The sequence below is a fragment of the Acipenser ruthenus genome, chromosome 33, assembly GCF_902713425.1.
Source record: "Acipenser ruthenus chromosome 33, fAciRut3.2 maternal haplotype, whole genome shotgun sequence".
Lineage (NCBI taxonomy): Eukaryota > Metazoa > Chordata > Actinopteri > Acipenseriformes > Acipenseridae > Acipenser > Acipenser ruthenus.
In genome coordinates, this window is record NC_081221.1 from 1,554,657 (window position 1) to 1,572,591 (window position 17,935).

At 37.3% G+C, this 17,935-nt stretch overlaps 1 protein-coding gene across 3 annotated transcripts; it reads right to left on the minus strand.

Moving 5' to 3' along the window:
- Positions 1–90: 90 nt before the first annotated feature.
- LOC117433386 (C-C chemokine receptor type 7-like) lies at positions 91–13,087 on the minus strand. 3 transcript variants are annotated; one of them, XM_034055580.3, is made up of 3 exons: positions 9,226–9,367; positions 6,258–6,307; positions 91–4,016 (listed from the first exon to the last, which is right to left on the minus strand). In XM_034055580.3, the coding sequence occupies exons 1-3, from the start codon at positions 9,239–9,241 to the stop codon at positions 2,910–2,912; spliced, it is 1,173 nt and encodes a 390-aa protein (XP_033911471.2). In that variant the 5' UTR covers positions 9,242–9,367; the 3' UTR covers positions 91–2,909. The 3 variants fall into 3 exon arrangements, 1 of the variants encoding a protein (XP_033911471.2); XR_009310065.1 differs by lacking the exon at positions 9,226–9,367 and adding an exon at positions 12,352–13,087 and having other exon boundaries at positions 3,984–4,016; XR_009310064.1 differs by lacking the exons at positions 91–4,016; positions 9,226–9,367 and adding exons at positions 5,353–5,447; positions 12,352–13,087.
- Positions 13,088–17,935: the final 4,848 nt, after the last annotated feature.

Consider the following 17,935-nt stretch of genomic DNA (forward strand, 5'->3'; position numbering starts at 1 on the left):
GCCTACTATTTTGTGATCAGATCCCTTTCCCCGAGTTCCCTAAAAACCTAGTGACGTTGTCCAGTACAGACAGATGACCAGAAAAATATATTTTAAAAGAGATGACTTATTGTTTTGTCGTCGTTTTTATTTTGATTGTTTTGCTGTAGAGTAAAATTGGAAATGCTTTATGTGCAACAAAAACATAAAATAAATAAAACATTACTTTTGCAGAAACTTTGCGTCCTGTAGGATTTTATCTTGAATAACTAACAGTGTTTGTATCTTTTCTGTTGTCAAGTTACAGATTGCAAAACGTCATGCAAGAAAAAATTAAATCCCTTTTCCGGATTATATTTTTATCATTTTGTACCTGGTTGGTCTAATTCTTTAAGAAAAAAAAAAATATGCTTTTTCCATTTTACAAAATGTATAAAACAAAAATGTTTACAACATACATCCACTTTGACATGATATAAAATACATTCTAGAAAACATGCATACATTTGATACAAAAAAAGTTAACAATGCAAAACAGCTTACAGTTATTTTTTTCCTGAGTGACAAGTTAGTTAAGTGCTTGATACACATCCTCATGTCCAGGTAACCCTTCCCTGCAAACTAATTGTCAAATGTACAGGTTGCACTGCTAATCCCAGTCTTGCCATGTTTTAAACCAAGAAAACTCTTCATGGCATTTATCAAGTACTGTATTTGCATTAAATGGCTTGTAAAATGCAAGGACATTGTATTTATTTAATAATGTATTTATTTACTGGTTATTAATTTGTTAAATTGATTTGATTAACTCTTCATTTATTATTTGCAATTATTTTAAAATGGATCCATCAATTAAAACAAAACCTCCGTTGTCACATTATCAGTTTGTTGAAATCAAATCCCTTTCCCAATTTATTTACATCTCCCAGACAACCTTTTTACCTCCTTACATACAAATGAAGACATATAAAAATACTCCAGCAAGTCGTATCCTCATTTTACAAAAGCCATTGGAACCACAATAACCATAATTTTTTTTAAATGTTGTCTTTAATTAGAATTAGGCTTACAGCGGTTTATATTGAGCAGACAGTAATAATAAAAAAATAGCAAATAAACATGTAACATTAAAAGAAAAACTGCAGTATTATCCCTTACATACATGTTATAATACTGTGCAAGCAGAAATGTGTTGTGGACTTTTGTTTAAAAAATTAATACAAATAAAATAAAAGCTTATTTGGCAATCTCGGGGAAAGTATATACGTCAAGTTTGCAGAACTGTAAATAAATCCTTCCCATTTTGACTCGGAACTTGTTTGTGCTCTTGATCAGGCTGACGTAACGGCAAAAAACCCATATATCATATTCTAAGGGGGTTGCAATATACTGTCTGAACCAGGGTAGGATAAAATAGACCTGAAAGTAACAGAAAGGTTGAATACAAACAATTACTACTTTTAGACAGGTACAAAATATACAGCAGTAGGTACAATTGGTAGGATATACCAAAATGTTACATTTTTCACCCTGTCTTTATAGGCAACACCTTACAACTGCTTATCTCTTGCGATATTCTCCAGTGTAGAACACATCCTGGATGTGGAAACACAATGCAAAAAGAAGCCTTGTGTAAACTCAAAGCATAATGACAATGTTTGATCTTATCCTGCAGCTTGGAGCTTACTTGTGTTTTGTAGAATGTAACACTTTTTTCCTTCCATAAACGGTATTGCTATGGGCGTTAATGGTCTGTTTCTCATGTGCTCTTTTCCCATGCCTGGCAAGCAGAATGCATAGCAACCTATTACAGTAGCATCTTATGTTTTAATAACATTAGTTAACGAACACCTTAATACTTTCTATAATAATAATATGAATGGCATACTATTGCAGAGATGTGTAACATTTGTGTGTAAACAGCTAACCAAAAGACATTAAGATGTACATAAAGTAAATATAAAGAGAAACTAATAAATTGCTAACAAACTATTCACATAACTGAAGGCATGCTTATCTGTTTTACAATCTGTAATTTTGGTGGTTAAGGGCTCAGAACTGAAGTCTTTGATTTCCCTTTCTCTGTAAACAAGCGGAAGTTCACACAGAAGGGTGCAAAGACCTGCCAGTGTAACTCAAGAGTAAATCATCCAATCGCAAATGACTTAAACATCACTGATCCCAATCACCTGATTGAAGTGGCCATGCGCTTTGGTTGCATGGATGAAATTAAACACATTGTTTCAAAAGTCAAAGACCCTTTGAAATCTGATCACCAGAACATTTGAGCAAAACGAGACATCCAAATAGATTTCTTCAGATTGTCTCCTAATTGAAATGGACGGACAGACAGACAGTTGGACTGAGTGGTGAGTTTTCACAAAGGACAAGGGTTCATAAGATGAGAATCTTGCTGTAAAGTGACAAAGTTCAGGAAGTTGTTTCACCTCTAATGGAGTTACCAGAGGGTATGTGCAGAAATGAATGTATGTATAATTGTACCATGTTAAAGTTTCCTATCTATGTATCTATTTTATAATGCATATATTTTTTTTGCAAAGTTTTGGCTGGGTTAGTTATCAGAGTCCATAGAGTTCACACACACTGTTTTAAAATTTTTAAAAAAATATATGTAATTAAAATTGTGACTGCAATGGATATAGTGGGTTTTCAGTTTATCATTTGCTTTTCTTTTTCATTAAAGACTTTCTAGTGAGTATCCTGTTTGAACCTGATTCTCCTAAGTTATAGAGCCGTTTGTTTCTCTGTTTCCCTCTCTAGGTAAAACAACTTCCATATTAATTTTTTTTTTTTTTTAAATTCTAATCCGTCACTTGCAGGCACAAATTTTGCTGTGTAAACACTTAATGCATTTCATCCAGTTTATTTGTTTGGAGCAGGTGGAGGCAGCTTGTTTTCCTGAAACCCCCTCACGGGGAAAAGGTGGTGGAGGTTTCCGTTGTTTCCATGGCGACAGAGCTCCTCTTCTGTTTACAGGAAGTGTACCTGAAGAACTGCTCCTGGCTCATGCAGCCGATCTCCTTGAGCAGCTTCAGGAGGTCATTGCGGAACTTGACCCCGATGAAGGCGTACAGGAAGGGGTTGAGACAGCAGCGCAGCAGGGCCAGGCTCTTGGTGACGTCCTCGGCCACGTCCAGCTGCTTCTCGGCCTGGCAGTCTGTGTTGTTGCCCCTGGCCAGGGCGATGGTGCGCATCAGCATGACTCCGTTGTACGGGAGCTGGAAGGTGATGAAGACCAGGACCACGGCGAAGACCACCTTGATGGCCTTGTTCTTCTCGAAGCTACGAGCCTGGAGCAGGGTCTTGATGATGACGATGTAGCAGAAGAACATCACCAGCAAGGGGAGGAGGAAGCCAGCCACCATCTGCCCAGATTGGATCTTCACCTTGAGGTGAATGGAGTCCTCCGAAATGGGCATGCAGAGGGTGAGGTTGCCGTTGTTTTCCACAAGCGTGCTGTACAGCAGCTCGGGCAGGGAGAAGATGAGGGCCAGGATCCAGAGGGAGACACAGGAGACCTTGCTGAAGTAGATAGCCTTGGAGCGGTGGCGGTGGGCAGAGGTGGCGCAGGCGATGGCGAAGTAGCGGTCGGCACTAATGCACATGAGCAGGAGCATGCCGCTGAAGAAGCTGACCTTGTAGATACAGTAGACCAGCTTGCAGGCAACCAGACCGAAGACCCAGCCTTGGGAGAAACTGATGGCCCAGAAGGGGAGGGTGAGGAGGAACAAGATGTCGGCAGCAGCCAGATTCAGCAGGTAGACGTCCGTCATGGTTTTGAGCCTCTTGAAGTAGATGTAGGTGAGCATCACTAGCAGGTTTCCCAGGAGCCCCACAAAGCAGATGATGGCATAGACAACAGGCAGGAACCAAGCCCTGAAGGACCGGATATCTCCTTTGTAGCACTGCTGCTCAAATTTGCCGTAATCAACCGTTGTTGAGTTGTCTTGATCATCCAAATCGGAGTAATATTCCTCATCAGATCCATAGGACGTTACGTCGTCAGATACATTGATCTAACATAAATACAGACAGATTGAAATAGTTAATAATAAAATGAATAATGTAATACATTGAAATAAGACTTGAAGGCTAGCCTACTGGTAGTTTTTGATAAGCGTAAAAACAAATGTCTAAGTTGTCATGAATTGGCATCTCAAGGGCTTGATGCGAATCGCAAAGCATACAGTTCAAAGACGAACGGTTAATTGTTCAACTGAACAGACGTCAACTCATTTGCCACTAGGAGGATCACTACAAAGAGTTTAAACATGCATGAGCACAGAAATGTGTAGTATTTTTTTGTTATTTTTGTTCTGTTTACTGTTTAAGAACTCTGAAGCATAGACAGGTATTTAACACGACACAAATATGAAAGTTCAGTTGGTAACCAAAAGAAAGTTTAGTGGCAAACAAAAGCACTACAGAAAACAAAGGAAGGGAAATGGCCATATGTGCTGCTTTTTCAAGCTATTGTAAACGGCTACAACTAATAACAAATAAAGCACACCAAAGTGTGCAATAAAAAGCATGTAAATCGGTCATTGGTGACATGGATACTCCAGCTTCGGTATTGTCATTTATCTTGCTGCGAGAGTTTACTCCTTATATCAGCAGTTACCAACCCTAGCCTTGGGGACCCCCTGTGTCTGCTGGTTTTCATTCCAACTGAGCTCTCAATTACGTAACTAGACCCTTAAATTTAACTGATCATTTGCTTAATTAGACCTTTTAAATTGTTTTCAGCTCTTAAACAGTTGCACATTTCAAGTTCGCTCTAACATTTTACAAGTAATGTTTATATGCCATGCTTAGTTGTAGTGATTGCGAGAGTAGGATTAGAAATGGAACCAGCATAACAGATTTGTGAGCTAGTTTATCCCCTAGTTTAAGTCTGTATTTCAAACAGGTGTAATTGTAGCTTTTGTTGTTGTCGAGGACTATTTGGCTATCACTGTAGTTGCTGTTCTGTCTCGATGGCAGCGTGCTGTGTTTAGTCATTTTTAGAAATGGAAACAGTGATCATTTGATTTCAGTTTCCTAATGTGACAGTGTAGGTGCTATGAAACTCAGGCAGAACAAAAATGCAGCACTGTGATTGACAAACACGTTACCATGTGAAAGATTTTTGGGGGCACCCTTGGTAGATAGTACAACCCCTGGAACGGCCTACAATATCCTAGACAAGACATCAGTATAGTTCAGTGTTGTTGTAACACACATACAAAAGGTGTATCTGTACGCTTGCTAAACAGGAAATCGATAAGAATTTACAAGAATTAGATGAAAGGATCATGAGACGCAGATGTTAGTTACCCCCCCCCCCCCCCCGAATGCCCAGAGCAAAAGTGACACCTTCAATATGCAGAAGCACCACATCCTGTTACCTGACGGTTTGTTGAAAAAGTAGATGCACATGTATTAGACCTTCTCTTTTCTAATCGAGCCTTTGAAATCAGAGAAAATAAAAGCACACACACACACTATATATTATATATATATTATATATATATATATATATATATATACACACACACACATATACATATATATACACACATACATATATATACACATATATACATTATATATATATATATATATATATATATATATATATATATATATATATATATATTAAGAGCAAGATTATATATATATATATATATTAAGAGCAAGATTATATATATATAGATATATATAGATATAATATTATATAACTCTTAATTGTATTAATACTTGTACTGTGATTCTTGAAATGTATTTTTGTTTAGGACTGTAAGTCGCCCTGGATAAGGGTGTCTGCTAAGAAATAAATAAATAATAATAAATAGTATATACACATACATATACATACATATAGTAGTGTGCAAACTTAACACCTAAATGACACCTCAAGATTTGTCATTTACATTCTTTACATACCTACCTGCATGAAAACGTCAGGGTAATCAGTGATACAGAAACAGCAGGTACTCGTGTGAAAATGTTAGACCACTTTGTGCTGTAATCAGTCATCTCCTCAAATAAGCAGTGATTTATAAATACTTTATTAACACCTAATATAATGAGGTGTGTACAGTAACTCAATTTTCCTTTTGCAATATAAATTGCTTTGCAGTACCATGCTTGCCTGTGCTTTACAATACTTCCCCATTATCTATCAGTTTACTTTCACAAGGGAGCCAGTTGACGACCTGCAGTTAATCTAAGGTCTTGTAATGTTTTCATGATGTTTGAATATGAGTATTGCTTACCTTCAAAAGGAATAACAAGTTAAAGGCGACTGGGAGAAATATTTGGATTCCTGCAAAAGAAAAGAAAAAATTGCATTTAGTAAGTTAGCTAGGCACTGTGACAACTATCTTACCAACATATTCCCCTGGCAATTTCCCCTCAGAGTAATCTCTACAGACCTTTTCATAAGAAACCACAATCCTTCTGGGCTCGACTGATTAGTGTCTTTTCAAAGTTGGGCCAAATGCATTTGCTACTGAAGTATCCTTTTTCAGAAAACCAACCGGTCACATTCAATAAATGACAATACTATTTATAGCATACACACTGTACGCGAGTTTCTATCTCATAAAGGTGTATATAACTTAATTACACTTTGTATTAAAACTACTACTACGACTGCTCCTCGCCCTACAATGGCTGCTCCTGCAATGTCTCGGCAGGAACCCCCCCAGCTCCCACAAGTCGAGAGTCCACAGTGGGAGGCTATGCACTCCCAGTTAGTCCCGAGAGGAGCTGGGGATCTAGGATGGAGAGTCCAGGGATGGTCTTTGACTGCAGAGCCATGTTCAGGGCCCTGGTCCACTCCCGGGTTCATTTGGAGCACACCCATGTGGAGTCCACTGGTGACATGACGCCCTTTGTCGACCAGTGGGTTCTAAAACTGGGCTGGAGTAGTCCCCCTACGACCGTTTAGAGAGAACTACTGGTGCGCTTGTGCAATTACACATTTCATTTGCAGTCCTTTTTAAAACCGTTTTTTTTTTCATTAAAATTAAAACAGCCATTTTCATACCTCTTTGTTTTGAGGATGTTAATTTAAATTTTTGCACCAGTTGTCTTTTGACAGATTGGTGCTTTATTGATGTTTAAATAGGCCTACTATGACTGTGATTACTAAACTTTAAATGGTAAGACATTGCATGGGTACGCATTTGGCGCTAGATTCTAGAGCCATAGCGCCAGTAGACACATTTAATTTTGTTGTATTTCTTAGCAACAATAGATAACGATAGTTTCTCATTGGGTTTGAACTTCTCACATGACCCATCCGCACACACATAAGAAGGTATGTGCCTTGTGGGAAGTTTAACTGCAGAAACTGGTTGTAAACATGACTTCTCAGCCACTTTTACCCAATGATCAATTAAATCAAAGTGAAAAAAAAGGTATGGTAACGATACACGCATTTTACGTTTTTCAAATATTGCAAAAGGTGGTTTGGTGTTCACAGGCCTCTTTGTTTTACCGCAAAAGTTAAGACGACTTGATAATTTACTCCAGTAGGCTCTCTGGTGCTAAACTTTCAAGAGAGTTTAGCACCAATTTTCAATTTTCAAAAACTGTGCATTGTAATGACCTCTAAACTGCTAACTCTGTACGTGCTATCATTAGCTACAGCAAATCGTGTCTAATAATAGTTGGATTTTGAATCAATTTATAAATACCAGACGACTTGCACGCAGTAAAACCACAAAGACACCAATCATTAATCATATTTTGTATGTGCATCCTGTAATATACATTATTTATTTCTTAGTGACTTACAGTTGTTACAAGATATCACATTATTTTTACATACATTATATATATATATACACTATATATATATATATTTTTTTACTCAAATTAAGAAATACGTTTTTCTTGCCAATTTTGGATGTTATTTTGGTAAGATTCATCATGTTTAAAATGATCCTGCTCTAAACACAACAACCAATGATATAACTACTATAGAATTTGATCTGTAAAATAGTATACTATATTAATTTCCAGTTACTTGTTTAAAAAGGCAGTATCTGTTAGCATTTTCTTAATATACAGTTGATATTGTATATTGTTATAGTGATGTGTGCATATAATACTGCATAATGTAATCACTATATTATATTGGTTACATTTTAATATCCCTTTACTGCAGTAAACCTACACAGGAATTTTACAGTTCTCCCATGCTTTTCCATTGGTTTTAAGATGCATTTACCATAGATTCCCCTGGTTTGCCATGGTTTTTAATATGCTTTGCCACCAGACCTCTCAGTGCTTTATAATGCTTCCCTATGCTTTACCAGACCTCTCTGTGCTTTACAATGCTTCCCTAAGCTTTACCAGACCTCTCTGTGCTTTACAATGCTTTCCCATACCTCTGTGCTTTACAATGCTTCCCTATGCTTTACCAGACCTCTCTGTGCTTTACAATGCTTCCCTATGCTTTACCAGACCTCTCTGTGCTTTACCAGACCTCTCTGTGCTTTACAATGCTTTCCCATACCTCTGTGCTTTACAATGCTTCCCTATGCTTTACCAGACCTCTGTGCTTTACAATGCTTTCCTATGCTTTACCAGACCTCAGTGCTTTACAATGCTTCCCTATGCTTTACCAGACCTCTGTGCTTTACAATGCTTTCCTATGCTTTACCAGACCTCAGTGCTTTACAATGCTTCCCTATGCTTTACCAGACCTCTCTGTGCTTTACAATGCTTTCCCATACCTCTGTGCTTTACAATGCCTCCCTATGCTTTACCAGACATCTGTGCTTTACAATGCTTCCCTATGCTTTACCAGACCTCAGTGCTTTACAATGCTTCCCTATGCCTTACCAGACCTCTGTGCTTTACAATGCTTTCCTATGCTTTAACATACATGTGCTTTACAATGCTTTCCTATGCTTTACCAGACCTCTCTGTGCCCTACAATGCTTCCCTATGCTTTACCCATGCTTTCGCTGTGCCTTGTCACACTTGATAAAAGTTTCCTTCTAGTGAAAGCATTGTAAAGGGTAGTTAATGCTACAGTATTGCTTTCAGATACACATTCATGTTTAGATACATACAGATTCATGTGGCAGCATTAAACCTTAACCTGTAATAATCAGAACACAATTGAATCAATCTTTTTAAAAAAAAATAAATAAATAAATACAAATTTTCTAAAATAAACAAGAATAAAATATATTAAAAGATGTTTTAAAAACAATGCTCACTTACCCCTACTGTTTGCCATTTTTCTCTTGTATAACCTGGTGATCTCAGGTTCCAGTTTGATAACAAAGCCTGTATAAAGCAGACCGCTCCTTTAAAAGTCAAGCTTGCTAATCAGGTGGCAGGGGTTTTCTTCTCTGAGTGTCATCCTGACTTTCAATTTAAATCTGTGATATTTAGGGACGGTCTAGACTTAACCACAATGCAACCGCCTCCTATCAGAATGTAGTTCATCTTCTATCAGAATGTTTTGAATGGTTGCATTACTATATTCACAGCTCCACGTATCATTAGGCAGTTGAGCTGTTTGTAAAATGACATACAGATTCCAAGGCAGTCCCTATGCTTTATTTAGCTAGAATGGTTCGGAAAATGAACAAAAAGAGCTAATCTGGAATAAATGAAGTGCAAATTCTCTACAATGAGGTTAAGCAACAAAAAACCAGTCAATTGCACACAGTTGACTTGAGATGTACAGCCTGTTCTTATGTTTTGATGCACATAGTTTTAACTCACTATTTTCTGATTTGAGTGTATTAAAGCTATGGGTGAGGATATTGACAGACGGATGGTGGTCGATGGCTTTCTCTAATCATGTTGCTTTCCGTTTTTAAAATAACATCTGTAGATATCCTTCTAGGATACCTTGAAATGCTATTTTGGCTTGCTATGTTGCTGAGTGTTTTTTTCACATTATTCTTTGTTCTGGGAGCGTAGCCAAGCAAGCTGAAGAGAAACCACATAATCATATTAAAAGAAAAAGTGGTGGTAATGTTAAACCTGTTTGCTGGAGGTGACTTTGGCAGAAGTAGAGTTGATTGTGCAAAAATATATGGAGGAACAGCTGAATAACTATTATAAATTAGTACGATAACAGAAATAATACTACTAGAGTATAAATACCAGCCATGAGAGCCATACACAGGCAGAAAAGTTCCCAACACCTCCAGAATCATCATGGACCATCGCTGTAGCGTCTGAGGCAATCTCTCCAGGGATTCAGGTCATCAGATCAATTGCCTGTCTGTTAATACTAGTGGCACCTTTTGTATCTCAAACAGTAACGTTCAATGTAGCATACAATGTGGGTATTTGGAACTAATTAATGGTTAAAATTTGAAACATGGTCCGGTCTCATTCTTATAGCGTAACAAAGTAGTTAATTCTCTCTTTACCTTAATTCATAAATCTTGCACAAAGAAAAGTGTTCTACCTTATTGCAAGTCATTTAAAGCTGATGAACAATTTGAACAACAAACTCAATAGCTGGTTCTGTGGGAGGTGAGATTTGAAGATGCCCTCCATGAATGAAGCATCTGTTAACGCAGGACTAGCTGTGTTATCCTTTTAAATACTGTTATGATATGTCCTTTAGCACTCTAAGAGAAAGGGTGCTTCCTCCAGTCCAGGGCAGGCTTGAGGCATGGAGACTGAACTGCTCAATCCCTATGTGTCTGATTCAGTCGCAATAACATGAACTTTTGAAACGAGACAATTTCATGAACAGGAGTATCTTCAATTGTTAATTTAAGAAGGAAGGCATAGAAGAATTGATCACATGACCTGAATGGAATAAGGGAGGCTGTTATTATTATTATTATTATTATTATTTGTTTATTTAGCAGACGCCTTTATCCAAGGCGACTTACAGAGACTAGGGTGTGTGAACTATGCATCAGCTGCAGAGTCACTTACAATTACGTCTCACTCGAAAGACGGAGCACAAGGAGGTGAAGTGACTTGCTCAGGGTCACACAATGAGTCAGTGGCTGAGGTGGGATTTGAACCGGGGACCTCCTGATTACAAGCCCATTTCTTTGACCACTGGACCACACAGCCTCCTTAACATGGGCTGAATGGCCTCCTCTCATTTGTAAACTTTATGTTCTTATGCTAAAACTATGATGTATTCAGTACTAACCCACACCAGTCTCCAGACAAACTTAAAGCATATACAAAACCAGGTACAATGATCATTTAAAATGAGATCAGGAGAAACCCGAACCAGCCAGAATGACTACAAACACCATACCAAGGGATTGCAAAACAAGCAATTACAATGAAGCTTTGGAAATCTGGACCTAGGGCTCTAAAGTAGGCATGACTTGCATAGTAGCAGACATCCCCTCCCTTTGCTGGGGATTCACTGGATTACGAGTCACTCTGGAATTTCCTTTTTTTTGGTTAGAACTCAAAACAGAAGGTCAGAATCTGATTAACAACAAGCTCGGGACTTTTGAGGGTTTCATATCCCCTTTTTTCGAAAAAATAGAAACGACACAAGTTTCCTTTGTCTAAAAACGCACTTCTGTTTCGTTTCCTTTTGATCATAGCGACACCCACCAAGTCTTGTAAAAAAAAAAAAAAAAAACAATGTTCTGGTATCTGGGCGACAACATTGACAGGACACACCTGGTAATTATTATAGCACAATGTTGATAAGAAAGCAGTGGAGCCTGAGACAATGAAGTAGAATGGCACACACACTAATGCAGGGGTGTCCAATTCTGGTCCCAGAGGGTTATTCCAATCCAGGTTTAACAGGTAAAATGAGACCATGAACTACGTCAGGGTCTGGATGGAGGTTTAATTGGTTCAGGACAGGGTTGGAACAAAGACCAGGACTGGGACGACCCAACTTAGGCAATCATTAAAATATGGTTTCAAAATAATTTTTGTATATAGGTTACTATACTAAATTAAAAGTATGAATAATGATTAAACTAAACCCTTAATTTAACAAATGTTAATTTTAACTAAAATAATGTGCTTAAATTAGCCCATTTTAATTGTTCTCGGCTCCTAAAAAGTTGCAGATTTTCAAGTTGTAACATTTTATAGTTAAGCTGAAATCTGCAACTGTTTAAGAGCAGAAAACAATTTTAAAAGGCCCCATTAAGCAAATTATTGGTTCAGTTAAGGGTTTAGTTAAGTAACTGAGAGCTCAGAATGAAAACCATCAGACACGGGGCCGGGGATGAGAAACAGTGGTTTAAATGTAAAAACAGTGAGAGTGTTTTTTGCTCAAAAAAGGAAGCATGCTTTAAAACAACAACAGCAACAGAAAGTATAGTATTAAAACTATTTTGTCACCCTGACATTGCAGGTAGTCATCGAAGAGTGGCCTCTCACCTGATCATCTGTCACTCTTTCCAGGTATTGCAGGTACAGTCACCCACTTCCTCTCGCTGTAGCTGCCGCGTCAATTGCTAAACCACAGAAGTAAACAGAGTTGTAAGAAAGTGATTAACTTTCCATTGCTTAAACGACTTGAACCTGCATTTCACTGCCGACTCCCACACGTATAGAACAAGCACAAACACCACGTTTGAACAGTGTGTGTTGCTTACTCACGTTGAAAGGAAATTCAACTGCATTTTACACGAACAATGTGTTGGGACCCCTCCCCCCCTCCACCTCAAGTTTAACGCAGAAAAGACGCGAGATTCATCTTTATTTCTTTTAATATTAGAAAAGTCATTTTACTAGACCTATCCTTTGAACCCACGCTGTTTATTAAAATAAAGAAACGAGTCATAAACCATTCATAATAGGACTTCTAAAATAATCACATATCAATAATCCCTTTACGCATGACCGCCCTGCTGTGTTATTTGGTACTTTCTGCCTTTGTAATAATATTTTTTGCTAGTATTTTCACGTTTTTTTTAACACACTGAGCGAGGCTCGACGTCGTGTCTTTTTTTGAGCTGTGGTTTTCTGGTGTTGCTCTTTGACTGCAGAAGCCGCATGTTTTTGCGATCTCTTTTTTACATGATTTGTCATCGACACAGTGGCATCGCAATGGTCCTGTACTTCCTGATCTAAAACCGTTGCAGCTTTCAAGTTAGCTAGAACATTTTATAAGTAGCTTGCACTCTGCAACTGTTTAAGAGCTGAAAACAATTAAAAACGTCTAATTAAGCAAATTAATTAAGGGTAAGTTATTGAGAGCTCGGTTGGAATGAAAACCAGGAGAAACAGGGGGTCCCCTGGACCGGGTTTGAGAAGCCGTCCTGTAGGGGGCAATGGTATCTCAATGCTATGAACTACCCTGGTCCTGGAGACCCCTTGGTCCTGCAGGTTTTTATAGATGTCTTTACATCATCAGTGGCTGAAGACCTGGAAAACCTGTTAATTTTGACTAATTAAGCCAATAATTTGGTGCAATGGAGTGTCTGAGAGCTCGGTTGAAAGGAAAACTTGCGTTTTGTTTGTCCATGGACAATAGCCTATGGTGCCGACCGCTGATCTTGATACATATCGCATCTATTTTCTTACATTTGTCCCCCCCGAAATGTATTTATGGTTGTATTGCTGTATTTAAGCATAATATCTAATTAAACGTATTGGGCGAGCAGTTGTAAAAACAATTTTGAATGTGTTTTTGGAGGAACAAGCTGCGGATGGTGACATTCCAAACCTGTCAGCCCACAGTTTCCTGCATTTATAATAATATCTCCGTGCACTAAAATGGAAGACCGTCAACAAACCCCCTGTGTTGTACGGATCGCGACTGATTTTTTTTTTTTAAATCGTAAAATCGTTCGGGTTTTGCTTATTGTATTCACATTTTGTGTAAGTACTAAACTGTTGAGCAGGTAGACAGCACACAAATGTATTATAGACAAATAAAATAAAGAAACGTATGGATTACTTGTTTAATAATTTGATTATGTGTTTTATAATTACTAATCTGTTTAACTTTCTGGACCACGGCTAATTTTTATTTTATTTGTATTTTGTATCTTTTGTATCTTGGAAGTGCCACAGGCCAAGTTAGTCTTTTAATTTACCACTAGGTGGCAGGCGTGTCCTGTATTGAAGAGCTCCAATCGTAATTTCAATACAGCTTTGAAAAACTCTTACTCCATTTAATGTGCACGTAGACAACGTCGACCCAGGGGACTTTTTTTGACCTGAAAAAAGAAACAAGGACCAGGGGTCACAAATGGAGATTAGATAAAGGGGCATTCAGAACAGAACTTTTTTTACACAGAGAATTGTGAGGGTCTGGAACCAACTCCCCAGTAATGTTATTGAAGCTGACACCCTGGGATCCTTCAAGAAGCTGCTTGATGAGATTCTGGGATCAATAAGCTACTAACAACCAAACGAGCAAGATGGGCTGAATGGCCACCTCTCGTTTGTAAACTTTCTTATGTTCTTATGCTAAAACTATGATTTATTCCTTTAAAAAAAAAAAGTTAATTATGAAGAAAAACAAAACAAAAAAAACTGTTCAACCTGGCGTGGATTGGCCCTCCACGACACCCTTGATCTAGTCTATGTTACATAAATCTATGACAGGCAAGTGATGAAAACACTTGATTTTAAAAACGCTATTTCAGCAATTGCAAAACAAACTATAAACATCTAAAGGAGTCGTATCTAAAAAAAAAACATGTTGAAATGAACAAGGGTGCAGTATCCTTTTATATTGCACATTTCTTTGTGCACTATATGGTTAACCTCAACTATAGAGAATGAAAAACACGGTGATACCTCTGTGCAACCTCAGCCTTAAACGCATGCAACGTTTTAACAATCATGTTTTTGGGGTTTTTAAGGGTGAGAAACTGCCTCGCCTTTAAAATGTGTTTTTTGTTATTATTATTATTATAAAAAAAGCTGATGACTTGCTATGCTCATCCATACACAGAATAAGATGTTTTTTTTTTGAAGCACAGAAAACACTGCTGGAACATTTTATTTAGAGATAAACAAACACAGTGAATTAATGACTGAGGTGGGATTTGAATCTGGGACCTCCTGGTTACAAGCCCTTTTCTTTAACCCACACAGCCTCATAAATTAAACTCTTTAATTAAGCATAGGTTCTGGTTACATTTCTAATAAGACTAGGGATCTGATTAACACCTTTTAGTCTCCTGAATTCTGGTTAGACCCTGGGAAGCTGGTTGTATCCTGGCTTTTGTCTTTAGGACAAAAGTCTGACCAACAGGTCAAAGTTGTAAAAACAAGTCCTTTGATGTCCAGTCCTAACATTAAATATATTTGCCTTTTGGGGAGACCACTGTTTTGTATCAGAGCTACAAACCTATTGATAAAACATCTTCCCAAATAGTAAACTAGATAAACCGTTTTTTGCTTAGAAAATACAGTTGGTTTAAGAGGGCGTCATAAAAGCTAGCTCCTTCAAGCCAGATACTTCAGGCTAAGAAGAGATTTGTATAACTGTAACTAAAACTTGTTTACTTCTGATTGAGTTAAAGGAAAAAAGTGATGTTATAAGGCGAAGTCTATAACTACAACATTGTATTGTCTTTTTGATTCTGTGTTCAGGGAGAAATGCAATACCCAGCTGTTTGACTGTATTGAATAAAATATCTTTCGAAATTACAAAAATAAAATATCTGTTTGGAATTACAATAATTATTTATACTCACGAATGCATGGAGAAGAATAGATCACTAACTTCTAACTAACCTCTTTATTTTAAACCGCTGATTCATTTTAATAAGTGCATTACATATGTTCAAATACTAAACGAATAAACACGATTTTCGTATTGCAATTACTAAAATGGCTTAGCAGCAGCTACACACTAAATGAGACGGAATGCAGTTCGAGAAAAACGTGTTATTATTATTATTATTTATTTCTTAGCAGACGCCCTTATCCAGGGCGACTTACAATTGTTACAAGATATCACATTATACATATATCACATTATTTATTTATTTTTACATACAATTACCCATTTATACAGTTGGGTTTTTTTACTGGAGCAATCTAGGTAAAGTACCTTGCTCAAGGGTACAACAGCAGTGTCCCCCACTGAGGATTGAACCCACAACCCTCTGGTCAAGAGTCCAGAGCCCTAACCACTACTCCACACTGCTGTTAAGTACAATCGTGTAAAATGTGAAAAATGCAAGATTTCCTATTAGAGGTTGTTTCATCTTAAATGGACCATAGGATATATTTGGAGCAATGAACTTGTCTATTTCCTACATCTATGCCTAGTTGTACAATTTAGTTAATTCCCACAGTCCTTTGCATCCATTTATAATGTGATGCAAATTTTGAACAATGTCCATCATATCCCCTTTAAATGCTACTGGGTTTGTGTTACATTTAAAAAAAATCCAATCATAGAACTTTCTGTAGGTGTATATAGACTAACCCCACTGTGTGCACAGGAATGAATAACATGCTACCTGTATCTTTATTTCCGAGCCTGTGGTTTTTTTTTTTAATGCTAACGAGAAGACCATTGCTCGTTACCAAGAACTAAAATGTGCAAACCCTGAAAAAAATATCCACAGAATTATTCTGTGCAGCAGCAAAAGTGCATCAGTAACCTCACGTGACAGGTACCTGCAAGATAATATCTACACACAGTAAAACACAATCCCCAGCTGAACGGTTTTCTGAGCGATTCAGTTTAAAAAGCACACCTTTATAATTTTCTATTTAAGTTTTCCTTATCCCTGTATTGGAGTGCAGGTACACACCCCTTAGTTATAAATGGTTTTGTTACAATTCTTTTTAATGTTATTGCCCCCCCCCCCCAAAAAAAAAAGGTATGGATGGATATTCATGATCTGATTTACAGTACTGACATTAACTGAACATACAAGTGGGTGGTTTGGTTTGCAATTGAACATAACATTATATCTTGTAAGAACTTCTCAAAACAAAACAAAACAAAAAAAAACATTTCCTTTATTCCTTTATTCATGATTTGGTTCAAATAAATCTTAATGGACCATGATAAAAAATGCAATTTTTATATATATATATATATATGTGTGTGTGTGTGTGTGTGTGTGTGCAGTTGAGTCATCATAGTTTGGATGTATACTTTGTAGCAATAAAATTATATATATATATATATATATATATATATATATATATATATATATATATATATATATATATATATATATATATAATTATGGTAGCAGGTTTCTTAAAATATGAGAACGACCTAGATTCCTGTCATGCTAATTGCTTCCTCACAAGTGACTATTTGGATTTGGGGGTACCTTACAGTAAAGGGGTACAGTTTGGGGGAAGGAGGGATAGGTGAAAGATGGTGCCCTTTATTGTTCAAAAACAGGAAACAGAGCTAGTTACCCTTCACCCAGGATTGCTCCCCACCTGTCTAGTTAAACCCATTTGACCACATCCTACTTCATGTTCGTTGTGCTCAATATCTCAAATGTGTTACATTTACCACAACAGATTTTTTCTCACCAATTTAGAAGAATATAGAAACTGAAATGGCAGTACCATTGATCACAGAATTCTAGTTCAGCCTTTCACTGGCTAGCAAGCTTTTAGTTCCACGGGAGAACTCGCGCAAAACAATACCTAAACGCAAGTCAGGCAAAATCCTCTTAATTTAAAAAACACTCCTCGCCCTTCTTGAGTGCAAGATCCTTTAACTGACAGAAGCACATTAAGTGTCTGATAAGTGCCCCCTCAAGGAAGGCTTGGCATTTCTAGACAATGCAGTTGTCAGTGCGGTTACATTTCAGATCTTTTGACGAAAAGTGGAATGTTTTAAAAATGCAAAGTGTACAGTGAGATATTAGGAAACGTACAATAGTCACGAAAGGTAAATGAGCGAAATAACAAACACTTCTTAGTAGCTGAAAAAGGAGAGTAAGTCGGGCATCTACAGATTTATTAAAAAGCATACAAAAAAGTAAAAAAAAAAAAAAAGAAAAAACAAAACAAAAAA